The sequence below is a fragment of the Salvelinus alpinus genome, chromosome 10 (genome assembly GCF_045679555.1).
Source record: "Salvelinus alpinus chromosome 10, SLU_Salpinus.1, whole genome shotgun sequence".
Taxonomy (NCBI): Eukaryota; Metazoa; Chordata; class Actinopteri; order Salmoniformes; family Salmonidae; genus Salvelinus; species Salvelinus alpinus.
The window spans coordinates 68,435,482-68,463,461 of NC_092095.1; the positions used below are offsets into that span (position 1 = coordinate 68,435,482).

The 27,980-nt window shown below is 42.8% G+C and overlaps 2 protein-coding genes across 17 annotated transcripts in view; one reads left to right on the forward strand and one right to left on the reverse strand.

Moving 5' to 3' along the window:
- Positions 1–17,713, reverse strand: part of LOC139532738 (R3H domain-containing protein 1-like) — a 56,643-nt gene extending 38,930 nt beyond the window's left edge. For 3 of the 15 annotated variants that reach the window (XM_071330709.1, XM_071330710.1, XM_071330703.1), the window contains exons 1-2: positions 9,481–10,049; positions 3,598–3,827 (exon numbers count right to left, since the gene is read on the reverse strand). The gene's annotated coding sequence lies outside the window, so the exon portion shown is untranslated. Of the gene's footprint in view, positions 1–3,597; positions 3,828–9,480; positions 10,070–16,633; positions 16,781–16,859; positions 16,987–17,592 lie in introns of those variants that run through there. The other 12 variants (XM_071330711.1, XM_071330715.1, XM_071330713.1 and 9 more) reach the window with 10 other exon arrangements.
- Positions 17,601–27,980, forward strand: part of LOC139532739 (DNA annealing helicase and endonuclease ZRANB3-like) — a 73,357-nt gene continuing 62,977 nt past the window's right edge. For both annotated transcript variants that reach the window (XM_071330718.1, XM_071330719.1), the window contains exons 1-3: positions 17,601–17,707; positions 18,017–18,194; positions 27,789–27,807. In XM_071330718.1, the coding sequence (XP_071186819.1) occupies positions 18,040–18,194; positions 27,789–27,807 (174 nt within the window). In that variant the 5' untranslated portion in view covers positions 17,601–17,707; positions 18,017–18,039. The remainder of the gene's footprint in view (positions 17,708–18,016; positions 18,195–27,788; positions 27,808–27,980) is intronic.

Here is a 27,980-nt window from a genome sequence, read left to right on the forward strand (position 1 = left end):
CCAGAATGTTCAAAGAGTGCAATGACTCCATGACTCTACGGCCCTCTCTAGGCAGGTATCAATAACACCTCACAATACAGTGTAGAACGTTCCATTTGACTGCTGATGGGCAAGGAGACCACCAGCTCCTCGAAACCATGTTGTCAACCAGGTTTCAATATCATCACCTCTTGAAGAGCAGAGTCAGAACTTCACATTTCCCCAAATTCCACATTTAGCTTCATCAGAGTTATACAGCAAGGACCTGCATGCTTTTCATGATCCGTAAGTTTAGCAATTGATCATGTAATTTCAGATGGATGAAGGTAGCATTTTACCAGAGAACAGTAGGCTGTCTACACAGAGAAAAGTACCGGAGCACAGTAGGCTGTCTACACAGAGAAAAGTACCAGAGAACAGTAGGCTGTCTACACAGAGAAAAGTACTGGAGAACAGTAGGCTGTCTACACAGAGAAAAGTACCAGAGAACAGTAGGCTGTCTACACACAGAAAAGTACCGGAGCACAGTAGGCTGTCTACACAGAGAAAAGTACCAGAGCACAGTAGGCTGTCTACACAGAGAAAAGTACTGGAGAACAGTAGGCTGTCTACACAGAGAAAAGTACTGGAGAACAGTAGGCTGTCTACACAGAGAAAAGTACTGGAGAACAGTAGGCTGTCTACACAGAGAAAAGTACTGGAGAAAAGTAGCTCCACATCAGTCAAAGCACAATCTGCTGATAGATGAGAATTCACCAACGGCCATTCTGAGTGGAGAAGTGCAACTGAAGAACGAAATTAGTCTGATGCCGAGCAGATATTACAATAAGAAGCATTGTAGATCTGCATTTACAAAACACAGGAAGTTTTATCTTTCTGCGTTAGGGCGACACCTAAGATTAACGTGGCTGAATGAATAACGTCACGGTGCATCATATTGTGTTAGCTTTCTGCCGTGTTTGAGGTGTCAAAGCCCTTTGGATGAGTCATCTGTACAGCTGCCACTGCAGCTCGATTTCCTTGCGTTTTTCCTCTCAGTTCTGGGCGGTGTGCTTCTCCACTATCTTCTCAGAACAGTGCAGGCCCGTTGCCCTAGCGACGCCACACAGTGTGCTTCAGACAAGCATGCGGTCAAAACTTTGTGCAAATGAATAATGTCTCTCGCTCACATTCGCTTGTAAAATGTCTAAACAACAAAAATATAATTCGGTAGCTCCTACCTATACATGTATAACTTTATGAGCTGCGTTGCCTGCCTTCGCAATTTGTTTGTTTTCGTTTGCACTCGTTAGCATATTTTGCTAGCAATATTTTGCTGTTACTTGTGCTAATTTTGTTGTTATTGTGCTAATAGACGCCCAACCGGCTTCTTTGCATGTTTGTGTACTAAGCCAGTAGTACCGTAAATCCCGGTGTGAGAGAAGGACGGTATGAGGATATGACAATCTGGAAACCGCCCAACCCTACTATAGAGATTTCTATACAGCCATCTAGTTTATCCCCTGAATGTTAACTTGTTAACTAGCCATATTGACGTGATTTGTTGTTAGCCAACTAGCCAATTTGACGTGGTCCCTCAGTCAATGTTGTCTATCACGTCTGTCAGCAGCAATCCTGATTAAACCCTTATTAACAATGTTGAAACAGGGATAATGTTAGCCAACTTCGCTAGGTAGGCCTAGGTTGGTGGGAGAAAAAACTACATCAGGTCTACTTATCACTATATGTATGGTCAACTGTTTCTACCGGTAGCTAGCAAAGTAAACATTATCATCAGGTAGCTTGCAAAGTAAACATTATCATCAGGTAGCTTGCAAAGTAAACATTATCATCAGGTAGATAGCAAAGTAAACATTATCATCAGGTAGCTAGCAAAGTAAACATGATCATCAGGTAGCTAGCAAATTAAACATGATCATCAGGTAGCTAGCAAATTAAACATGATCATCAGGTAGCTAGCAAATTAAACATGATCATCAGGTAGCTAGCAAATTAAACATGATCATCAGGTAGCTAGCAAAGTAAACATTATCACCAGGTAGCTAGCAAATTAAACACTATCATCAGGTAGCTAGCAAATTAAACATTATCATCAGGTAGCTTGCAAATTAAACATTATCATCAGGTAGCTAGCAAAGTAAACATTATCACCAGGTAGCTTGCAAAGTAAACATTATCATCAGATAGCTAGCAAAGTAAACATTATCATAAGGTAGCTAGCAAATTAAACATTATCATCAGGTAGCTTGCAAAGTAAACATCATCAGGTAGCTTGCAAAGTAAACATTATCATCAGGTAGCTCGCAAAGTAAATATCAGATAACAGTACATAGGCGAATTCGCCCTTCTGCTGCTTGACAGGCAGAGCCCACAAAGGATGGGAAATTAACCTAAAACCACTCATACTAGGCAAGTATATTTCACTTACTTTACATCACTCAAATCCAATTAATGGTGGGCAACATTGAGCGATATTGTGAGGCTACCCTCACAGATCTACAATTAAATGATCAATTGATGTATGCTGATGAAAAGCATGCAGTTCCTTGCTGTAGAACTCTGATAGAGATAAACATGGAATAATGGGATGGGTAGTCCCGACTCCGCTCTTCAAAAGGTGCTGATATTACAACCAAATAGCTCATATATTTAACAATCCCTTGAAAACGGCACCTTACCTGTCCAAAAATGTAATCAGTGACGTAAGTTTTGGATTACCCAAACTCCGTAACGTAATCTGATTACTTCCCGTTACTTTTGGGTTACTTCCCCTTAATTTGTTTCATTAGTGCCTTGTTGATATAGTTCCAAAATGTTTTGTATATAAGCAATACAATACAAAAGTTCCAAAATACAGAAATATAGCAGGTATGATGTAAAATGCATCACACCGGCTTTGAGAAAAGGTTCCATCAAACACATCTGGTGTGTCATCATAGTGGTCTCTGATTGGTGGTCACATCTGGTGTGTCATCACAGCGGTCTCTGATTGGTGATCAGACTCTCTCAGGTGGAACAAACTGAAACACTTTTTTCCATGCTGAATTGAATGTCACCGAGAAACCGAAAGGTGCCAAAATACATTTCTTTCTCACAAACATCCTTTCTGAATTTTTAAGTAATCATCTAGTTTTTCAAAAGTATCTAATCTGATTACAATATTTTAGCTGGTATTGTAACTGATAAAAAATAATGTAAATCAGATGACATGTACTCAGTTACTCCCCAAAACCTGCTCCTTTCACATCCATCTTTAAACACTCTGTTCAATAACAAAATGTATGTTGTTCTTGTGTTCTGCAGTGTGCAGTGCTATTTTAGTTATGTTACTGAATACTGAGTGGAAACTGGCTGAGAGGCAGATCAAACATGTTCATCTTGAAGAGAAATAACTATAACACCAGGCTAGTCCACACCAGGCTAGTCCACACCAGGCTAGTCCACATCTGTTCAGTTATTCCGGCACACAATCTTTTCTACTCAAGTGCAGCATTGCTGATTTGTAATATCTGTCAGTCTCTCTCGACTGAAGTGATGTCAACGCTGTTTTTAATTTCCCCCCGGCCCCCAATGTACTTTGTGGCCAATGGCCTATTCTCCTTACAGGAAGCTACTTACTGGGTGCTCCTGGGCCTGTGGTGGTGACGTCCTACAGAGGGTGAGAAGGCTCTGGGGGCAGCAGTCCTGCGCCACCGCTGGTTTGTCACTGTAACGTCTCGTGCTGCTGAGCCTGTCGCTAACTCTGAGGGAGAGTCCCATGTCCTTAGCACCAGCTCGGAGTCTCTGGTGTCCAGATCTGAACGGCCTCGGTGGCACTGCCCTCCAAGCTGCTCATGGCCATCACAGACCTGTCACAGGGAGAGAAGAGGTCAGAGGGTCAGGACCCTTAGAGCACTGGGGAACACTGATGGAATGGGGTTATAGGTCGCTGACAGTGACAGGGCTGACATGGACAGACAGAGTCCAGGGGATATCACGTGTGTGAGTGCGAGAGAGAAAAATGGAGAAAGAGAGAGAGACAGGGAAAGAGACAGAAAGCGATATTGTGGCTGTGCATGCCTATGTGTAAAACAGGTTTCATCCATCAGAGCCATTGAGTGCATGGAGGGTCGTGTTAAACCCACTCTGTCGTGCCAGTTATGTAAAACAGAGCAGCGTTACATATTCAGGAATAACAGCCGTAAAAAACAGAAGATAACACTTTTCAATCAAAACCCTATGATATTTAGAATACCAATGTTGGAGTGGACACTGACAGACATATCATTTCCCAAATGGAAGCTTCACATCGAAGGTAACCGACGGGCTGTAACAGATTCTCCATCAGTCAGAAGGGCTCTACATCTTTGCCCATGTTCTGCTACTCCACTCCAACCTTCCTCCTAGTCCCAGAGCTCAGTGCTATCTACCGGGCAGAATGCCCGCCACAGTAAGCTCTCTCTGGCAACCAGTAGGCAGTCCCGTCTCCTGTCTCCACACAGTCCCGTCTCCTGTCTCCACACAGTCCCGTCTCCTGTCTCCACACAGTCCCGTCTCCTGTCTCCACACAGTCCCGTCTCCTGATTCCACATCGGGCCAGTGGGAAGCAGACCCATGCATGCTGCCAGATAAAAGGTCAAGTGGTGGATTCCTGCTCACTTTATAATCCTTTTCCACCTCACCCTACCTCACCCTATTCTACCTCACCCTATTCTACCTCACCACACCCTGCTGTGTATGCAGATCCTGGTTTGACAGTAAACTGCAGACACTACTAGAACAAAGGTAACCTCCAGTCTGGCAGTCAGCAGCAACACAAAGAGAGGTGTGGAACTTCACATGACTACAGTCAGCCCTACTAGCTGGTGACACCAGTAGAACTCAACCAACCAGACAGACAGCAAGCGAGATTCTGGCCCCAGACACAAGCTGCATTAGGAGTCAGAGCTGTGCTGCACGGACAGGGAGGAACAGCAGGGCTGAGCAAGCCGCTGAGTTCAGGAGATCACCGTGTCAGTTCTGTGTCAGGGACAGTCTGTGTGACACACGGGGGAGGGGGTGTCAGGGACAGTCTGTGTGACACGGGGGAGGGGGTGTCAGGGACAGTCTGTGTGACACACGGGGGAGGGGGGGTGTCAGGGACAGTCTGTGTGACACACGGGGGAGGGGGGGTGTCAGGGACAGTCTGTGTGACACACGGGGGAGGGGGGGTGTCAGGGACAGTCTGTGTGACACACGGGGGAGGGGGGGTGTCAGGGACAGTCTGTGTGACACACGGGGGAGGGGGTGTCATGGACAGTCTGTGTGACACACGGGGGAGGGGGTGTCAGGGACAGGGGGCTTAATGCATGCAGATGGAACACAGTGTGACACACACACGAATAAACACTGGCAGGCACAAACAGACCAGAAGTCTACACGTACCCAAGAACACACACACACAGCCCAGTAAAATCCTCTGGGTCTCCTGTTACTGAGCAGCTCCTCTGTATTTGACAACAGAACCTGAGGCTCTGAGTTGATCTGAGTGGTTGAACCGCAAAGAGCCTCTTCACTTCACAGTCCCTTTAACTCCATTCCCCACGGTACAAACACACCCATACTGCCTGTAGAAGTGGTGAGTAAGTGCCGAAGCCTTTTTCCATGCTACACTTTTCTACCCATGAAAATATATTCTCAAAAACCTACAATGAGGTCAAAAGGGCACAGCCACTCTGCCAGCCAGGGGAATGGGAGCTAACTAATCATATGCCGGCTGTAAATGGACCACTCAATGACAATTATGTTAGCACAGCGAATAGGAAATTGCTCCTGTGGAATGCACAAGAGGCCATTCTGATTGCAAGCACAGATAGGGCGGTCCACACCAGGCTTGGGCAGTACCTCCCCCCCTGCCCAAGTACTGTGGGGGAAGAGCGGGGGGAGCAAGCGAGAGGAGAGACTCTCTCCCTCCCGCCCAGACTGTGTAGGAGGATGGAACAATACAAGAGCAGAGAAAAGCAGCCGAAGCAATCCATTCATCCAACATACTGTGTAGCTAACAGACAGACATCCATGAGGCGGTCTTCTCCAGCTCTACAGTCACACAGAAAGATTAAATGTATTGCGTAACCAACCATCAAGTCACAGGAATAGTAATACCGTTTACTTTAAGCCTAATAAATGACATTGATTATCAGTGTGTTGAACAGGGTAAATAAGCCCGTACCCCGGCTCAGAGCCATGTCTGATAATAAGGAGAGTTATTGATTATCAGTGTGTTGAACAGGGTAAATAAACCCGTACCCCGGCTCAGAGCCATGTCTGATAATAAGGAGAGTTATTGATTATCAGTGTGTTGAACAGGGTAAATAAGCCCGTACCCCGGCTCAGAGCCATGTCTGATAATAAGGAGAGTTATTGATTATCAGTGTGTTGAACAAGGTAAATAAGCCCGTACCCCGGCTCAGAGCCATGTCTGATAATAAGGAGAGTTATTGATTATCAGTGTGTTTAACAGGGTAAATAAACCCGTACCCCAGCTCAGAGCCATGTCTGATAATAAGGAGAGTTATTGATTATCAGTGTGTTGAACAGGGTAAATAAGCCCGTACCCCAGCTCAGAGCCATGTCTGATAATAAGGAGAGTTATTGATTATCAGTGTGTTGAAAAGGGTAAATAAGCCCGTACCCCGGCTCAGAGCCATGTCTGATAATAAGGAGAGTTATTGATTAGAAAGAGCTGATGATAATTGAGACTTAAGCCCTCTGGGGTATAAAGTGCAGACTAAAGGTATTCATTTCATCGCTCAGCCTCAATTACATGTAAATGTGCTTAACAAGTAACATAACAAGTTGCATGGACTCACTGTGTGTGCAATAAGTGTTTAACATGATTTTTGAAGGACTGTCTCATCTCTGTACCCCACACATACCAATAATTTTAAGGTCCCTCAGTCAAACAGTGAATTTCAAACACAGATTCAACCACAAAAAGCAAGGAGATTTTCCAATGCCTCTCAAAGCAGGGCAAATAAAAGCAGACATTGCATATCCCTTTGAGCATGTTGAAGTTATTAATTACACTTTGAATGATGTATCAACACACCCCGTCACTACAAAGATACAGGCGTCCTTCCTAAGTCAATTGCCGGAGAGGAAGGAAACCACTCAGGGATTTCACCATGAGGACAATGGTGACTTTAAAACAGTTACAGAGTTTAATGGCTGTGATAGGAGAAAACTGAGGATGGATCAACAACATTATAGTTACTCTACAATACTAACCTAAATTACAGAGTGAAAAAAAAACATGCAAAATCTTCTTAATTTTTTTTTTAATACTAAACATGTATCCTATTTGCAACAACGCACTAAAATAATACTGCAAAAAAATTGACAAAGCAATGAACTGTTTGTCCTGAATACAAAGTGTTATGTTTAGGGCAAATAGTGGTGGCTGCATTATGTTATGGGTATGCTTGTAATCGTTAAGGACTGGGGAGTTATTTAGGATTTCTTTTTAAAGAGCTAAGCACAGGCAAAATCCTAGAGGAAAACCTGGTTCAGTCTGGTTTCCACCAGACACTGGGAGATTAATTCACCTTTCAGCAAGACAATAACCTAAAACAAGTTTTGACTCAAATCTGCTTGAAAATCTATGGTAAGACCTGAAAATTGTTGTCTAGCTATTATGAACAACTAATTTAACAGAGCTTGAAGAATATGAAAATATATCTAGATATTTTTTTAATGGGCAAATGTTGCACAATCCAGGTGTGGAATGCTCTCCGAGACTTACCCAGAAAGACACACAGCCGTAATCACTACCAAAATTAATTCTACAAAGTATTGGCTCAGGGTGTGTGAATACATACGTAAATTAAATATTATTAGCTAACATTCCTAAAAACATATTTTCACTGTCATTATGGGGGTATAGAGTGAAAATGGGTGAGAAAAAAATACATTTATACATTTTGAATTCAGGCTGTAACAAAATGTGGAATAAGTCAAGGGGTATGAATACTTTCTGAAGGCCCTGTACATCACACTAGTGGAGTCAGTCATTAAAAACCCATTTGTAATAACAGAAACACCTGCAGAAACAATATACTGAGGAGCAGAAATGCAAGATGTGCAGAGGCAACGCAACACAAGCCTCTTAATGGCTTATCTATGGTCATTAGTGTACTGATGAAAGAAAGCCAAGACACAACGCTAATCAGAACACAGCCCCTGTTCACCAATACATTGCAGTGTTTCCCCTAGGATTTCTTTCAGCAGCGGCAGCAAAGTGTCAAGACATTTTGGGAATTTTAGATTCTCCCTGACTGTCTAGTTTTTATTTTGGTGATTGTTAGTTCTCAAAGATGATCTTATTTATTAATGTATTGCTCCATTATATTTTATACATACGTTATATCTGGTTTTAGTCATTTAAGTTAGAATGGAAAACGTTTTCGTATCCCGAAAAGTGTATATATATATTTTTTACATTTGTAGTGAAGGCCACGATTTAGCAGTGGAGGTGCACTGCTGCTAAATTCATATTGGGGATTCACTGAACACAGTCTACAGATCCCTTGTTCCCCAACACACTGAACACAGTCTACAGATCCCCCAACACACTGAACACAGTCTACAGATCCCCTGTTCCCCAACACACTGAACACAGTCTACAGATCCCTTGTTCCCCAACACACTGAACACAGTCTACAGATCCCTTGTTCCCCAACACAGTCTACAGATCCCTTGTTCCCCAACACACTGAACAGTCTACAGATCCCCCAACACACTGAACAGTCTACAGATCCCCCAACACACTGAACAGTCTACAGATCCCCCAACACACTGAACACAGTCTACAGATCCCCCAACGCACTGAACACAGTCTACAGATCCCCCAACACACTGAACACAGTCTACAGATCCCCCAACACACTGAACACAGTCTACAGATCCCCCAACACACTGAACACAGTCTACAGATCCCCTGTTCCCCAACACACTGAACACAGTCTACAGATCCCCTGTTCCCCAACACACTGAACACAGTCTACAGATCCCCCAACACACTGAACACAGTCTACAGATCCCCCAACACACTGAACACAGTCTACAGATCCCCTGTTCACTGAATGCAGCCTTGCTGTGCATCCTTTGGAAACCGAGCCCTTATCGTCACCAGATAAACCCTGTAGCTTAAATGGTCAATGAAATTCACAACTGTAGCTTAGAACATATTGTAGAAGACTGCTGTGATGTTTAACTGCGTCTCAAAAGGATCATTTTGAAAACATAGCCAACAAAACAAAATCTCAACAATAAATCACGGCTTTCAAAATGAAGCTCAAGGTCTAAGATACTAACAGACAGACGATTGAGAACCCAGCACAATGTCTGAATGATTCAAGTCTGAAAAGGATACCAAAAGCCTTAGTAGATATTATCTGGAACTTAAACCATTACTCCTGACTTTCCAATGGGCTCCTTCCTTCACCAAATACAAACTCTTTGGTAAGGACAGAAACCAAGACCTACCTGCCACATAGCAGCCCTCCTTATGTTCATTGCAAGCTGTTGGAGGAGTCCGTAGTACCCAAGGCAGCATTGGTTGAGGAGGATGTAGCTGCTCGGAGCGACTCGCTCCCTGCAGCAGCAGTAGTCTCACACAGCCTCCTATCGTTGTGGGTTCGTGTGTGTGTGTGTCTACCTGCCAGAGCCCCTCAGTAGGCGCCTGACGGAGCCAGTGACTCGCCCCAGCCTCAGAGACAGCACCAAATCAACAGCTGGCCCCTGTGATGTCAGCTCTAGCTCAGCCACTCACAGCACCCCGCCTCGCTGCACCCAGGCAGAGAGGCAGGCAGGAAGCACATCTCAGAGGAGCGCGCGGCTGAGGAGGCTAAATTGAGCGCTTTCTTCATTACCGATTCTGCTGCCCTGCCATGCGCTTACACCAGAGGAGGGAGGCGAGGGACAAAGGAAAGGAGGAGGGAGACAGAGAGGAGAGGCGAGAGAGAGTAGGGGGACAGAGAGGAGAGAGAGAGACTGAGTAGGGGGACAGAGAGGAGAGAGAGAGACTGAGTAGGGGGACAGAGAGGAGAGAGAGAGTGTAGGGGGACAGAGAGGAGAGAGAGTGTAGGGGGACAGAGAGGAGAGAGAGTGTAGGGGGACAGAGAGGAGAGAGAGAGAGGAGGGGGACAGAGAGGAGAGAGAGTGTAGGGGGACAGAGAGGAGAGAGAGTGTAGGGGGACAGAGAGGAGAGAGACAGACGAGAGAGACAGGAGGGGCGTCTGTCTCCCCATATACAGCAATGAGAGAATAGGACAAACCATGCACCATGGGATGGATGGCCAATGAGAGAACAGGACACACCATGGAAGGGGATGGTGGCCAATGAGAGAACAGGACACACCATGGGAGGGGATGGTGGCCAATGAGAGAACAGGACACACCATGGGAGGGTATGGTGGCCAATGAAAGAACAGGACACACCATGGGAGGGGATGGATGTCCAATGAGAGGACAAGCTGTTCAAAGTGGACCTTGCCCATTACAGTTGGGTATATTTCAACCAGACGGAGACAAGGCACAAGACTGCTCCAACCAACTAGTGCCGGGCGATATGGCCCAAATAACATATTGCTGCATAAAATAAAAAATTGACGGTATTTGCTGCTATTTTATATTTTTGAATAATAAAAGTTGTACATGTTCTTTATGAGTAGTGTGTGATCCTAAGGTGGCAACACATAGATACTACGTGATTTCAAAATGGGTCTTTCTCCATTCGGATTGTTTTATACTGTTCAATTCAAACAAAAATAATTTTCAGCATTTTCATAAGTTCCTGCATTTCCTGCACTCATTTGAGATCATTTCCACACTGCCACGTAGGGCTGCACGATATGGACAAACAATATAGGCCTTATTTTGAACCAAACGTTGCAATTGGAATTTGACTTGATTTTGACTTTAGAGTAAAACACTTGTGACCTGTTGGAATCATGAAAATAGAATGATTATTGCAATTCTATAGTTAGAATATAATAGTGGGCACTTTGAATACAGTGTTGTTTGACATGACAACGAATGGAAATGCCAGGGAGGAGTTATTGTGACAAGGTAGGAACCAAAGTGTTTCCAAAGGGACCCTATAACCTTTGGCTCCATTGAATGTTCTCTAAGCTACTTCATGTAGCGAACATATTCATGCTTTGCGTATTCCTCTTTGATTTAGAAGATACTGTTGCACAAACATGCTGATTTAGGTCTAAACCACCACTGGTAGTATCAGGCTGTAAAGCTAATTACGTTTGTTCTGACTCAATACATTTATTAACCAAAAGTGCACGTCTTCAACCTCAGGAGGCTGAAGAAATGTTGCTTTTCACCTAAAACCCTCACAAACTTTTACAGATGTACAATTGAGAGCATCCTGTTGGGCTGGTACAGCAACTGCATGGCCCTCAACCGCAAGGCTCTCCAGAGGGCAGTGAGGTCTGCACAACGCATCACTGGGGGCAAACTACCTGCCCTCCAAGACACCTACAGCAACCGATGTCACAGGAAGGCCAAAAAAAATCATCAAGGACAACAACCACCCGAGCCACTGCCTGTTCAACCCCCTACCATCCAGAAGGTGAGGTCAGTATAGGTTCATCAAAGCTGGGACCGAGAGACTGAAAAACAGCTTCTATCAAGGGCATCAGACTGTTAAACAGCATCACTAACATTGAGAGGCTGCTGCCTATATACTAGAGGTCAAACCGATTAATTGGAATGGCCGATTAATTAGGGCCGATTTCAAGTTTTCATAACAATCGGTAATCGTCATTTTTGGACAACCGATCATGGCCAATTACATTGCACTCCACAAAAAGACTGCGTGGCAGGCTGACTACCTGTTATGCGAGTGCAGCAAGGAGCCAAGGTAAGGTGCTAGCTAGCATTAAACATATCTTATAAAAAACAATCAATCTTAACATAATCACTAGTTAACTACACATGGTTGATGATATTACTAGTTTATCTAGCTTGTCCTGCGCTGCATATAATCGATGCGGTGCCTGTTCATTTATCATTGAATCATAGCCTACTTCTCCAAACGGGTGATTTAGCAAGCGTATTCGCGAAAAAAGCACTGTCGTTGCACCAATGTGTACCTAACCATAAACATCAACGCCTTTCTTAAAATCAATACTCAAGTATATATTTTTAAACCTGCATATTTAGTTAATATTGCCTGCTAACATGAATTTATTTTAACTAGGAAAATGGTGTCACTTCTCTTGCGTTCTGTGCAACAGAGTCAGGGTATATGTAGCCTTTTGGGCCACCTGGCTCGTTGCGAACTGTGTGAAGACTATTTCTTCCTAACAAAGACAGCCAACTTCGCCAAACGGGGGATGATTTAACAAAAGCGCTTTTGCGAAAAAAGCACAATCGTTGCACGAATGTACCTAACCATAAACATCAATGCCTTTCTTAAAATCAATACACAGAAGTATATATTTTTTTTTAAACTTGAATATTTAGTTAAAAGAAATTCATGGTAGCAGGCTAAAATAAACCAGGAAAATTGTGTCACTTCTCTTGCGTTCATTGCATGCAGAGTCAGGGTATATGCAACAGTTTGGGTCGCCTGGCTCGTTGCGAACTAATTTGCCAGAATTATACGTAATTATGACATAACATTGAAGGTTGTGCAATGTAACAGGAATATTTAGACTTATGGATGCCACCCGTTAGATGAAATACGGAACGGTTCCGTATTTCACTGAAAGAATAAACGTTTTGTTTTCTAAATGATAGTTTCCGGATTTGACCATATTAAATGACCTAAGGCTCGTATTTCTGTGTGTTATTATGTTATAATTAAGTCTATGATTTGATAGAGCAGTCTGACTGAGCGGTGGTAGGCAGCAGCAGGCTCGTAAGCGTTCATTCAAACAGCACTTTCGTGCATTTGCCAGCAGCTCTTCGCTGTGCTTCAAGCATTGCGCTGTTAATGACTTCAAACCTATCAACTCCCGAGATTAGGCTGGCAATACTAAAGTACCTATTACAACATCCAATAGTCAAAGGTTTATGAAATACAAATGGTATAGAGAGAAATAGTCCTATAATAACTACAACCTAAAACTTCTTACCTGGGAATATTGAAGACTCATGTTAAAAGGAACCACCAGCTTTCATATGTTCTCATGTTCTGAGCAAGGAACTTAAACGTTAGCTTTTTTACATGGCACATATTGCACTTTTACTTTCTTCTCCAACACTTTGTTTTTGCATTATTTTAACCAAATTGAACAAGTTTCATTATTTATTTGAGGATAAATAGATTTTATTGATGTATTATATTAAGTTAAAATAAAAGTGTTCATTTAGTATTGTTGTAATTGTCATTATTACAAATAATTTAAAAAAGCAGACCGATTAATCGGTATCAGCTTTTTTATGTCCTCCAATAATCGGTATTGAAAAATCATAAAATCGGTCAACCTCTACTATATACACAGACTCAAATCATTGGCCACTTTAATAAATGGATCACTAGTCACTTTAAATAATGTTTACAGATCTTACATTACTGATCTCATATGTATATACTGTATTTTATACCAGCTATTGCATCTTGCCTATACCGCTCAGCCATCGATCATCCATATATTTATATGGACATATTCTTATTCCATCCCTTTACATTTGTGTGTATAAGGTAGTTGTGGAATTGTTAGATATTACTGCACTGTCGGAACTAGAAGCACAAGCATTTCGCTACACTCACATTAACATCCGCTAACCATGTGTATGTGACCAAATATACTTTGATTTGGATTTGAACTAGTTAGCTAGCTAGCCAGCTAACTAGCGATTAGCGGCAAACAAGATTTAGGCCAAACTTGCCAAGACAAACTAGCGGTTGGCAGATAGTGTAATTATAGAACGCTAGGGGATTTACATTAAGAAGCAAAGTGAAAACAGCATTGTTGTCATTAACATTTTTGCATGTGCTACATTGACCATGCAGACTGAACACAAGAGTCTCGTGGTCAAGCAACAGCAAATGGGGCTAGGTCTGTGTGGAAAGCAGCATGGAGAGATGGAGAGCAGAGAGAGACGACTTTACACACAGTGTTTCACATTTAACAAACCAAACATTAAAATACCGCTATAGAAGGTAAAGTAAAAACCCAAACCGGTCCATGCATCAATACCAGTATATGGTCAAATATGGTGTACCGCCCAGCTCTACAAGTAACCACAGAAAATATGCTCAAGTCAATTGTAGTATGTTAAAGTGCTACTAATTAATGGAGACGTTCAGAGTGATTATAAAACGTAGTTATAGGGGAAATCATGTGTTATTTGTTCCAATCCTTTAAAAACTGAAGTAAATAATAGATACTGTTAGGGTAGATGGAAAGTTCTCCATGTCCCTTAGCAACAGACGCTGGTGACAACTGACCTGATCATATTTTTCACTACAGATACAAGTTCACCAACTGAAGTAGCTACGCCACTAACACGGTCACTGAATCTCATAAACCCAACAGCCTAGCAAACTGCCAGTAGTCTCCTTTTATGCACCCAATCGATAAACAAAGAGGAATCAATCACGTTGCAATGTTCACTGTGTCGAGCTGTGAAACAGGATGGGCCTACCTACGTTACTGACGTCTGTCTGACAATATCACGAGGAGGAAGTTGGATAAGAACATAAAGCATTTAGAGTACAATTTCATCACGATCTCCCGCTCCCCCCACCATACACAAATGCACGCTTGCGCGCGAGCACACACACCTGAGTAATTAACTCAGAAGAATTAACTCAGCATCAGGCTATTCAATATTCTGAATCTACACCCCTAATTTGGGCATAAATCAAGAGTTGTGTCACTGCACTCCTAACGGCAGAGCCTCCAGCTATGAAAGCCGAATCGTTGAGCCTCGTCTCAGAATTATTAATGGCAGCACTAGACAACCAGGATAGATAGTTCATAACTCAGGCAGGAAGTGTGCCTCCTTGACTTTATAAATAGACATTAAAATACAATACGGCAGTGAAAGTTATAAAACTGTAGCCTAGCATAAGTCCCTCTCAAACCAAGCCATAGCCCTAATGTTTACAGAACAATATAACTACTCATCAAACAAGCCCACAGTGGGGTTCTGCATCTAGCTATCAGCTAACTGCAGCGTTTCCTCTTCGATTAACCAACTCCAAAGCCAGACAAAAAAGGGACCACTATTTCAACAAAACCGCTGTCTCGGCAACGCTTCATACATTAGCCTATTAGGCGTTGCGTTTTAATTTGCTGTGAGAAGTGACGGATGTGCTTAGTTAGGCTATATTTCCTCACCAAGTTCTCCATTTATGGAAATAGCATAACACTATCCTAATGAGCCTCCCTTGGGTTGAACAGACAGCAGGGAAACACTCCTGTAGTAGACTCTGCATCCTCATTATAGAAGCGGTAGGAAGGACACTGAGCTGACAACATGTCACCCATTTACTTTAGTAGTATAAAACACTTCATCACACCAGCCAAGCCAATGGTAGGCACTTTTATGTTTTTACCTTTATTTAACTCATTCTTTTTTACAATGACGGCCTACACCGGCAAAACCCGGATGAAGCTGGGCCAATTGTGCGCCGCCCTATGGTACTCCCAATCACGGCTGGTTGTGATACAGCCTGGATTCAACCCAGGGTGTCTGTAGTGACGCCTCTAGCACTGATGCAGTGCCTTAGACTGCTGCACCACTCGGGAGCCCAGGTATGCCTGCATAGAGAGATCCCAGCAAATTGGCAATCAAATTACACATTATTGGTGGCATGATAGTGATTTAACATTAATACATTCCCTACTTTAGAATGAAAGTCTGAAGACAAGCCCTGTCAGTGACCGTTCTTTCAGCACTCCATCCCTCTGACAAGAGGAATAGCAAGCGATATGAGGACAGCTGAACATGATACACGAAGAGAAGTGTCATGCAGAATATGTTAAACACAATTAGCCCAAATAGTTAGTAGGGCTTTTGCGTCATGCTCATGACATGCCTTGAAATAAGATGTTGTCCATGCTCCAATTATGAACTGCACCAGAGCTCGAGGACTATGTGAAGGAGTGTTTTGTTTGTTTGTGTATTGTGAACGGGTAAGAGAACTGCGGTGGAAGGACACCTCCTGTGGATGTTCTCAACAGGTACCTCGGACTGGGGAGCAACGTTGTTCTCTCCACCATTTTAGCATGTTATTTATTCTCACATTGACATATACAGGCGGGTGAACGTTAACCATTGCCATTAGCGGACAGTTAACGCGAAAACAAAGTTACTTCAAAAGGCACGAACTGCACGATATAACGTTAGTGTTCCTTAGTTCTACCAACTAGAACTAACTAGAAAAAGTTATTTCAAACATGTATATTTAGTTTGTACAGAGGTATCATTCCTGCATGCCTAAAATGCATAGCTAACTAGCTAGTTACTATTGTTAACTAGCCAACAGCGAGTTTGCAAAGGTAGCTAGTTATTGATGAGGCAAACGAGCAGGCCTTGCTTGCGGCGCTTCGGGGGAAGCTAGGTACGTTAGCTAACCACGATAAATGATAACTATTTTAGCTAACTAGCTCGTTATTAATGATTTGTTTGTATTAAAATCAAGCCATCTAAACGCAACTCTTACCTGTGCCAAGTTGAACTTTGAATTCCTTTGAGTTTAGCTAGCTAGCCAACAAGCTAGTTAGCTAACGTAGCCCTTCAGCTCGACAAATTATTCCGACCTTAGCTAGTTAGCTAACTAAGCTAGCTAAATTTGCCACTAAGATTGTAATTTGATAACCTAACTACACAAATTCACCGTTAATCCCTACAAAGAACGTGTGCGAAGAAACAAACACATGTTGTCTTACCAGAAACGTTGACAAAACAGAATGATTTATAAAAACAGCTGTAGCTGCGTGTGGCCACGGGAAAGATCAGTGTGTAGCGGCAACAGACCGAGGCTAACATTCAGCACAAGACGAAACAGCAAATCCGGGAAATTGGAGAGTACAGCAGGAAGCATTGGGACTGACAGTATGCCCAGCAAATCCGAATGAGCGTCCAGTGATCGTTCTACTGTAGGGGTCATGTACGACTAAAATTAGATGTATTTCACATGCTTTTGAGTCTGATAGAAAAGTCGATATGCATTTGAAATCACTTAGAAAAGTATCGTTGGAAAAAAAATAAAAACAGCTTTTTAGTCAAGATTCAAGAAAGTTGCAGGCTTCTTATCTTGAACGCAACTCCTATGGAATACGCTACGCAAACTACGTAACTACTGTCAAAGTTTCCCGCGAAACTACTGCACATGGAAATCTGTATCAAAACATTTCTGCACTGGTGGTCTGTATCCTCTTACTAATGTATTTTTTCAAACTAACAAGTGCAAAGCCTTAGCATGTATAATCTATTGTACATGGTTTGAATTGGTTTGAGCTGTAGCTAAAAACGTGGAGGGAATTTGCTGTGCATAGTTAGCTAGTTAGCTAACGTTACCGTGGAAGTTAATGTAACCGTATTTGTCAGTGTACCTTTGTAACCATCCTCCTGTATCCCTATTCTTCCTAGCATCAATAGTCTTCTCGTTCTTTGTCTTACCTTAACAGATATCCTTGCATTGGGTAACCCAGCAGTCTCTTAGCACCTTACCAATAGGAGTAGAGGAGCGGTCATTTCGTGGCAGTTCAGCAGCCTGTTCCTGATATTGTCGCAGGTAAATACATACATGAGGAGGACAGTTGTACTGAGACATGGTGCATCACCAAGCTGTAAAACAGCACTGAAAGCATTTTAAATAGGCATTTTAGTCATTTAGCAGACGCTCTTATCCATAGCATCTTACATTAGTAAGTGCATACATTTTCATACTGGCCCCGTGGGAATCGAACCCACATGGAGGCAAATTTGAGTAGTGCCTCCATTTTTGCAAAATGCCAAAGCCAGGCTGGATGATTAATTGTCAGCCAGGGTTGGTTTTTCTTCTCACTGTTGTTTTTTCGCTCTCTTTTCATTCTCTGCAAAGGCATCTAAAAGTCAAGACGGGCCATGAGTGAGGTCCAGGATAGGGATTGTGATCGCCAGAACTCCCATGTTGACAGGAAATGGGACAGTCAGTTGTCATTTCTCCCAGACAAGCTACAACAGAGACTGATGCCATTCCAAAAGGAGGGGGTCAAATTCGCCCTATCAAAGAATGGAAGGTAGGTGGTTGTTAGTAAACTGGTTATAAATCAATCAAATTGATTGATTTATAAAACCCTTTTTACATCAACACCTTTGTCACAAAGTACTTTACAGTAACCCGGCCAAGGTCCCAAATAGTAAGCAGAAGCACAGTTTGTGCTCACTTTATTCAATAAGTCATTTTTACTTTAAAAGCTAATAATAATAAAAAATATTATATTAAGCCTGTAGCCTGAATCACCTCAGCCTCACACAATGTGAGCAGCAGAAGAAAAAGCCAGCCAGAGCCTGACTACTCGTCAGTCAGTCAATCAGTGGATGTCAGAATCCCAGGGGACAGGCAGTCAGGGACAGTCAGGTCAGAGTAGTCAGCCTGAGCAGTAGATCAATACAGGGACAGTAGAAGTCCTGTACTATGAGGATGAGTCATCCAGTCAATATGTTGGAGGCATTAATGTGACAGTAAACACTATCTGGGCTTTGTAGGGCTCTGTGTACGGTTTCTCCATGGAGACTAGTGATGCAAGCTGTTAGCGATCAGGAGAGCAGGGCCAGGTGCTGTGTTGGAGTTGTTGTAGTGGGACCAGAGGCTGAGGCAGATCAGAGCAACACACACATTGACTGCCAAGTTTGGTTTGTCTTTTAGGACACCCTCTGTGGACAGAGGTTGACATGTTTGTATTGAAGAACTCTAGCTAATAGTTATACATTGTACAGACTCTTCTAATCGAGAATCAGGTTGTTTGATTGCCCACCTCGCATCAATATGTAGCCTGGTTTGGAATTACGTTGATGCCAATTTATTTATTTGTAATGCAATTTAGAAAGGCTGGGAGCCTCATACTAATCTTCTTATGATAATGTAGTGTCAGTTACATTGCATTCCACTCGGGCATAATGTCAGTTACATTGCATTCCACTTGGATATAATGTCAGTTACATTGCATTCCACTCGGGCATAATGTCAGTTACATTGCATTCCACTCGGGCATAATGTCAGTTACATTGCATTCCACTCGGGCATAATGTCAGTTACATTGCATTCCACTCGGGCATAATGTCAGTTACATTGCATTCCACTCGGGCATAATGTCAGTTACATTGCATTCCACTTGGACATAATGTCAGTTACATTGCATTCCACTCGGACATAATGTCAGTTACATTGCATTCCACTTGGGCATAATGTCAGTTACATTGCATTCCACTCGGGCATAATGTCTGTTACATTGCATTCCACTCGGGCATAATGTCAGTTACATTGCATTCCACTTGGACATAATGTCAGTTACATTGCATTCCACTCGGACATAATGTCAGTTACATTGCATTCCACTTGGACATAATGTCAGTTACATTGCATTCCACTCGGGCATAATGTCAGTTACATTGCATTCCACTCGGGCATAATGTCAGTTACATTGCATTCCACTCGGGCATAATGTCAGTTACATTGCATTCCACTCGGGCATAATGTCAGTTACATTGCATTCCACTCGGGCATAATGTCAGTTACATTGCATTCCACTCGGGCATAATGTCAGTTACATTGCATTCCACTCGGGCATAATGTCAGTTACATTGCATTCCACTCGGACATAATGTCAGTTACATTGCATTCCACTTGGGCATAATGTCAGTTACATTGCATTCCACTCGGACATAATGTCAGTTACATTGCATTCCACTTGGGCATAATGTCAGTTACATTGCATTCCACTTGGACATAATGTCAGTTACATTGCATTCCACTTGGACATAATGTCAGTTACATTGCATTCCACTCGGACATAATGTCAGTTACATTGCATTCCACTCGGACATAATGTCAGTTACATTGCATTCCACTCGGGCATAATTTCAGTTACATTGCATTCCACTCGGACATAATGTCAGTTACATTGCATTCCACTCGGGCGTAATGTCAGTTACATTGCATTCCACTCGGGCGTAATGTCAGTTACATTGCATTCCACTCGGACATAATGCCAGTTACATTGCATTCCACTCGGGCGTAATGTCAGTTACATTGCATTCCACTCGGACATAATGCCAGTTACATTGCATTCCACTCGGGCGTAATGTCAGTTACATTGCATTCCACTCGGGCGTAATGTCAGTTACATTGCATTCCACTCGGACATAATGCCAGTTACATTGCATTCCACTCGGGCATAATGTCTGTTACATTGCATTCCACTCGGACATAATGTCTGTTACATTGCATTCCACTCGGGCATAATGTCAGTTACATTGCATTCCACTCGGACATAATGTCAGTTACATTGCATTCCACTTGGACATAATGTCAGTTACATTGCATTCCACTCGGGCATAATGTCAGTTACATTGCATTTCACTCGGGCGTAATGTCAGTTACATTGCATTCCACTCGGGCATAATGTCAGTTACATTGCATTTCACTCGGGCATAATGTCAGTTACATTGCATTCCACTCGGGCATAATGTCAGTTGACTTAAAAATTATATTTGAATGAGGTTGTGCGAAGTACATCACATGCCATCTAACTAAAGCGTTATTGTAAGTGTCTGCCGGGGCCACTTGTAAGGGTTGCCACGCCGACGCTGGTGTTACAACAGATCAATAGACAGATAGACTGTGTTGTTGTTTCTCTTGCCTGAGCTTCAAAATGACTGTGAAATTCAATACCACAGCCGATGTTGATGTGTGCATCAAATCCCCGGACCCCAACACAGGTCCCCAACACACAACTGGTCCCCGACGATATTCTCAGTTTGGATGTCATGTGTGATTTGTCACATCCTTAGCCAATAGATTTAAAGATATGACTTAAAATAAGTTAAAACTACCCCCCTCCTTATTGTATGATATGAACAGTGTTTCATTTGAGATGGGGGTGTAATTGTCAGCCAGGCGTTTGCTTTGAGCCAGACTAAGCAGAAACAGCTCTACATCAATTATAAAGGCTTATTAATGAATTAATTACAAGATGCTGATTCATCACGATGCAGTGACGAGGAAAATGTGACAAGTATGTAAAATAGCTTTATTTGCATGCTGACATAGGCCTAATGCATGACTTAGCTTAATGATCCTAGAGCTTCTAGATCTGATAGGATTAGTGAGGTGTGTTCCCGTTTAAAAAAACGTTTTCAAGTTTTATTGTTTTCACGTGCACAAGTACAGTGAAATGCCTTTTTTGCTAACTCTAAACCCAACAATACAGTAATCAATAACTGTGTAATACTAAAAATAACATAAGGTTGTTGATATTGAAAGATAGGTACAGGTCCCAGAAAAATAATCCCACTACTTGAATAGCCTACCTGTCCGTGGATAAGAAAGCATGAATAATATTAATGTATGGTAATGTATGAGCCTCAGTGTAAGTCGTCTAGTCTATGTTCCATTCATTGAAGACAAGACAAAAGACTTAAATGATTATGTGGAAGGTCAAAGACCCCGCCTCCATCCCGGGAGGAAGAGCTGCGTTTACAGACATCTTGGTGCTGGTGGGTTTTACAGATAACATTAAAAAGTTGTTCAACGTGCTGTTGTCAAGCAACGGTGGCAGTCAGAGCATCCTCCAGGAAACCAGCTGTCTGGCTGAACGGGCCTCCTATTCCCTGTATAGTGCATTACTTTTGACAACAGCCTGGGCTAAAAAGTAGTGCACTACATAGGGAACAGGGTGACTTTTGGGATGCACCCAGGTTATTGAAAGGAGAATGATTAATGCGTGGAGAAATGGAAAGCACCTGGCTGAAAGGAGCCTCTCTCGCTGTCTTTCTCTCTCTGTTTTCTCTCTCTTTCAATCTCTCCCTCCCTCTCTCCATTCCCATTGTGTGTACGCATTATGCTGGTTGAGCAGAGTGGGCTGGCAATTAGAAGAAACACCAGTGGAAGGTGCTCATTAATCATGCTGTTCAACTGAAGGGGAAGGAGGGGGATCACAACTGTTTTTCTCATGGGTAGACTAGCTCTACCTACCTTGTGTTACATTTTGAATAGCACATCTCATGATCATTGCAGACTGGTGTTGCCTACCTGTGTTACATTTTACATTCAAGTCATTTAACAGACGCTCTTATCCAAAGAGACTTACAATCAGTCCATTATACTAAAGAAGCCCAAACGACCACGAACAGCCATGATAATGAGCATTAGGAGTATCCTAAAACCTATTTCAATATACAGTGCATTCGGAAAGTATTCAGACCCCTTGACTTTTTCTAAAATTGATTACATCGTTTTTTCCCCCTTATCAATCAACCCACAATACCCCATAATGACAAAGCAAAAACAGGTTTTTAGAAATGTTTGCAAATGTATTAAAAATAAACTTAAATATCACATTTACATAAGTTTTCAGACCCTTTACTCAGTACTTTGTTGAAGCACCTTTGGCAGCGATTACAGCCTCAAGTCTTCTTGGGTATGACGCTACAAGCTTGGCACACCTGTATTTGTGGAGTTTCTCCCATTCTTCTCTGCAGATCCTCTCAAGCTCTGTCAGGTTCGATGGGGAGCTTCGCTGCACAGCTATTTTCAAGTCTCTTCAGGGTTGTTCGATCAGGTTCAAGTCCGGACTCTGGCTGGGCCACTCAAGAATATTCAGAGACTTGTCCTGAAGCCACTCCTTCATTGTCTTGGCTGTGTGCTTAGGGTCGTTGTCTTGTTGGAAGGTGAACCTTCGCCCCAGTCTGAGGACCTGAGTGCTTTGGAGCAGGTTTTCATCAAGGATCTCTCTGTACTTTACTCTGTTCATCTTTCCCTCGATCCTGACTAGTCTCCCAGTCCCTGCTGCTGAACAACCTTCCCGCAGCATGATGCTGCCACCACCACCATGCTTCACCTTAGGGATGGTGCCAGGTTTCCTCCAGATGTGACACTTGGCATTCAGGCTAAAGAGTTCAATATTGGTTTCATCAGACAAGAGAATCTTGTTTCTCCAAGCAGGCTGTCATGTGCCTTTTACTGAGGAGTGGCTTCCGTCTGGCCACTCTACCATAAAGGCCTGATTGGTTGAGTGCTGCCTAGATGGTTGTCCTTCTGGAAAGTTCTCCCATCTCCATACAATAACTCTGGAGCTCTGTCAGAGTGACCATTGGGTTCTTTGTCTCCTCCCTAACCAAGGCCCTTCTCTCCCGAATGCTCAGTTTGGCCGAGCAGCCAAGTCTAGGAAGAGTATTGGTGGTTCCAAACATCTTCCATTTAAGAATGATGGAGGCCACTGTGTTCTTGGGGACCTTCAATGCTGCAGAAAGGTTTTGGTACCCTTCCCCAGATCTGTGCCTTAACACAATCCTTGGTTTTTGCTCTGACATGCACTGTCAACTTTGGGACCTGATCTAGACGGGCTCCTGAGTGGCGCAGCGGTCTAAGGCACTGCATCTCACTGCTAGAGGCGTCACTACAGACCCTGGTTCAAATCCAGACTGTATCACAACCGGTTGTGATTGGAAGTCTCATAGGGCGGCGCACAATTGGCCCAGCGTCTTCTGGGTTTGGCCGGTGTAGGCCGTCATTGTAAATAAGATTTTGTTCTTAACTGACTTGTCTAGTTAAATAAATAAATACATTAAATAGACAGAGTGCCTTTCCAAATCATGTCCAATCAATTGAATTTACCACAGGTGGACTCCAACCAAGTTGTAGAAACATCTCAAGGATGATCAATGGAAATAGGATGCACCTGAGCTCAATTTTGAGTAGCAAAGGGTCTGAATACTTATGTAAATAATGTTTTTTATTTGTAATACATTTGCAAAAATGTCGCTTTGTCATTATGGGGTATTGTGTGTAGATTGATGAGGAAAAAGAAAATGTGGAAAAGGGGAAGGGGTCTGAATTCTTTCCGAATTCACTGTAGATACTATCTGAAAAATAAGTGCTACAAAGAGTGTTGGTGGAATCCGTTATGAACAGGGAGGTGTTGATAAAGCCTGTTTTGTAAAGGCGGGTGGAGGGAACAGGCTAACGGCTTATAACCTTGTGAGCAGGGTAATAAAACTGTCATCATTGATCTGTGGAGCTACTACACTTAGAATTGCAAAGGGAGGAAGCTGTGGTGTGATTATTATTGGATTGGCAGTGGCTCTGTTGTATCCAACTGATGGACAGACCTGACTGGAAATCAGACCTCTTATTTGTGCTGATATTGCTTATGTCATAATACATTTAGCAATATCAACATGATTCTTAGTTTGAAATGGTGACCAGAGTCTAGGCTATATTGTTACTGCACACTCACTAGGCTATATATATATATATATATATATATATATATATATATACATACACACAGTGCTGTGAAAGTATTTGCCCCTTCCTGATTTTATTTTTTTTGCACATTTGTCACACTGAAATGTTTCAGATCATCAAACAAATTGTAATATTACACAAAGATAATCAGGAAGGGGACAAATACTTTTTCACAGCACTGTGTGTGTGTGTGTGTGTGTGTGTGTGTGTATATATATATATATATATATATACACACACACTACAATGTCTTTAGAAAGTATTCATACCCCTTGACTTATTCCACATTTTGTTGTGTTAGTGTTACGTTCCCCAGCAAGAATGTCTCTCAAACAGAAGGGGGAACTAACAGTCACTGACAACAGCCGAAACAGGTGGGTTTTAGGAGGGCTTCTGAAAGACACTCATGGGGGTGTCTACTGAGAGTTGACTAGCAACAACTGGGACCTAAAAGACACCCACCATGAGCGCCAACTAAATTTGCCCAAGAACAGGCAAGCAAAAGGAAAAACCCACCAAACTTAGACAGGAAACAAACTAAACATCAGATGAAGGAATGTTTGTGTAAAAATCACAATAGTGAGTGCCAACTGAAGGTGTTAACCTTTAGTCGAGAGTTTCAAATCCTTGGTGTTTTTGGACCTTGATAGTTCGTTGGTGATGTGGACACCAAGGAACTTGAAACGCTCGACCCGCTCCACTGCAGCCCAGTCGATGTTAATGGGGGCCTGTTTGGCCCTCCTTTTCCTGTAGTCCACAATAAGCTCCTTTGTTTTGCTCACATTGAGGGAGAGAGTGTGGTGCCAGGACAACAACGTCAGGTCTCTGACCACCTCCCTATAGGCTGTCTCATCGTTGTTGATCAGGCCTACCACTGTTGTGTCGTCAGCAAACTTAATGATTGTGTTGGAGTCATGCTTGGCAACGCAGTCGTGGGTGAACAGGGAGTACAGGAGGGGACTAAGCACACACCCCTGCATGCCGCATAACATGATGCTGCCACCACCATGCTTCACGGTAGGGACGGTGTTAGACGGGTGATGCGCTGTTCCTGGTTTTCTCCAGACATAGAGCTTTGCATTCAGGCCGACAAGTTCAATTTCAGTCTCATCAGACCACAGAATCTTTTGCCTTATGATCTCAGAGTCTCAGGTGCCTTTTTGCAAACTCCAGTTGTGCTGTCAAGTGCCTTTTTTTCAGGAGTGGCTTCCGTCTGGCCACTCTCCCATGAAGCCCAGATTGGTGAAGTGCTGTAGATAGACTGTTGTTCTTCTGGCATGTTCTCCCATCTCAGCCAAGGAACTCTGTACTTTTGTCAGTGGTCATTGAGTTCTTGGTCACCTCTCTGACCAAGGTCCTTCTTGCCCAGTTGTTCAGTTTGGTCAGAGGGCCAGCTGTAGACAGTCTGGGTAGTTCCATGGTCTTTCTTGTTCAGTTTGGTCAGAGGGCCAGCTGTAGACAGAGTCTGGGTAGTTCCATGGTCCTTCTTGTTCAGTTTGGTCAGAGGGCCAGCTGTAGACAGAGTCTGGGTAGTTCCATGGTCCTTCTTGTTCAGTTTGGTCAGAGGGCCAGCTGTAGACAGTCTGGGTAGTTCCATGGTCCTTCTTGTTCAGTTTGGTCAGAGGGCCAGCTGTAGACAGAGTCTGGGTAGTTCCATGGTCCTTCTTGTTCAGTTTGGTCAGAGGGCCAGCTGTAGACAGTCTGGGTAGTTCCATGGTCCTTCTTGTTCAGTTTGGTCAGATGGCCAGCTGTAGACAGTCTGGGTAGTTCCATGGTCCTTCTTGTTCAGTTTGGTCAGATGGCCAGCTGTAGACAGAGTCTGGGTAGTTCCATGGTCCTTCTTGCCCAGTTGTTCAGTTTGGTCAGATGGCCAGCTGTAGACAGAGTCTGGGTAGTTCCATCATTCTTTCAATGATGGAGACCACTGTGCTCTTGGAATCAATTGTTTTATACCCTACCCCAGATATATGCCTCATCACAATTCTATCTTGGAGCTCTACGGACAGTTCCCTGGACTTCCGGGTATAGTTTCTGCTCTGACATGCACTGTCATCTGTGGGACCTTATATAGACAGGTTGGTTTATTTCTATGTCCAAACAATTGAATTGGCCAAAGGTGGACTCCGGTCAAGTTGTGGCGACGTCTCATCGTTGATCAAAGGAAATTGGATGCACCTGAGCTCAATTGGGAGTGTCATAGCAAAGGGGTGTGAATACTTACAGTGTGTAAATTTAGATATTTCTGTATTTAATTTTGAGTAAATTAGCAACTTTCTAAAAGCATGTTTTTACTGAGTCATTATGGGTATTGTGTGTAGATGGGTGAGAGAAATTCAGGCTGTAACACAACATGGGGAATAAGTCAAGGGTCTGAATACTCCCTGAAGACACTGTACATACTCACTACAATGACACTCCCACACACAACATGTGGAATAAGTCAAGGGGCTGAATACTCCCTGAAGACACTGTACATACTCACACACTACAATGACACTCCCACACACAACATGTGGAATAAGTCAAGGGGGCTGAATACTCCCTGAAGACACTGTACATACTCACACACACAACATGGGGAATAAGTCAAGGGTCTGAATACTCCCTGAAGACACTGTACATACTCACACACTACAATGACACTCCCACACAAAACCCACACACATTCATATACACTACATATGCTAACACACACACACATACCGACACAACACAAACACACACACACACACACACACACTTTTACACTCATCAATGTTACTGCTACTGTTCTTTATTTTACTCTTAATATTATCTATCCTGATGTCTAGTCACTTTACCCTGCCTTCATGTTCATGTCTACCACAAATACCTTATTATTATCTATCCTGATGTCTAGTCACTTTACCCTGCCTTCATGTTCATGTCTACCACAAATACCTTATTATTATCTATCCTGATGTCTAGTCACTTTACCCTGCCTTCATGTTCATGTCTACCATAAATACCTTATTATTATCTATCCTGATGTCTAGTCACTTTACCCTGTCTTCATGTACATATCTACCTCAAATACCTCGTACCTCTGCACATTGATCTGGTACTGGTACTTCCTGTATATAGTTGCACATTGATCTGGTACTTCCTGTATAACTCCATTCTTGTGTATTTAATTGTATTCCTCTTGTGTTACATTTTTTTATTTGTATTATTATTTTTAAACCTCGTTGTTGGGAAGGGCTCGTAAACAAGCATTACACGGTAAAGTCTACACCCGTTGTATTCGGCGCATGTGACCAATCCATTTTGATTTGATTGCTAGTGCATACATGAAGTATTCTATGTCCTCCACTCTCAACCCCCGTCGTTCTCTTCTCTGTTTCAGGTGTATGATCGCAGATGAGGTAAGCCGTGAAGCACACACAATCCAACTCCCCAGTCCTATCAAATCTATTTTCCTCAAATAATATATGCTATGCTCCCTCTGAATTAATTTGTCAAGTTTAAGAAACCTTCCTAGCCATGTAATCATTTTTGACACAAAGTCATTCTAGAATCTATTGGTGTCTCAGAATTT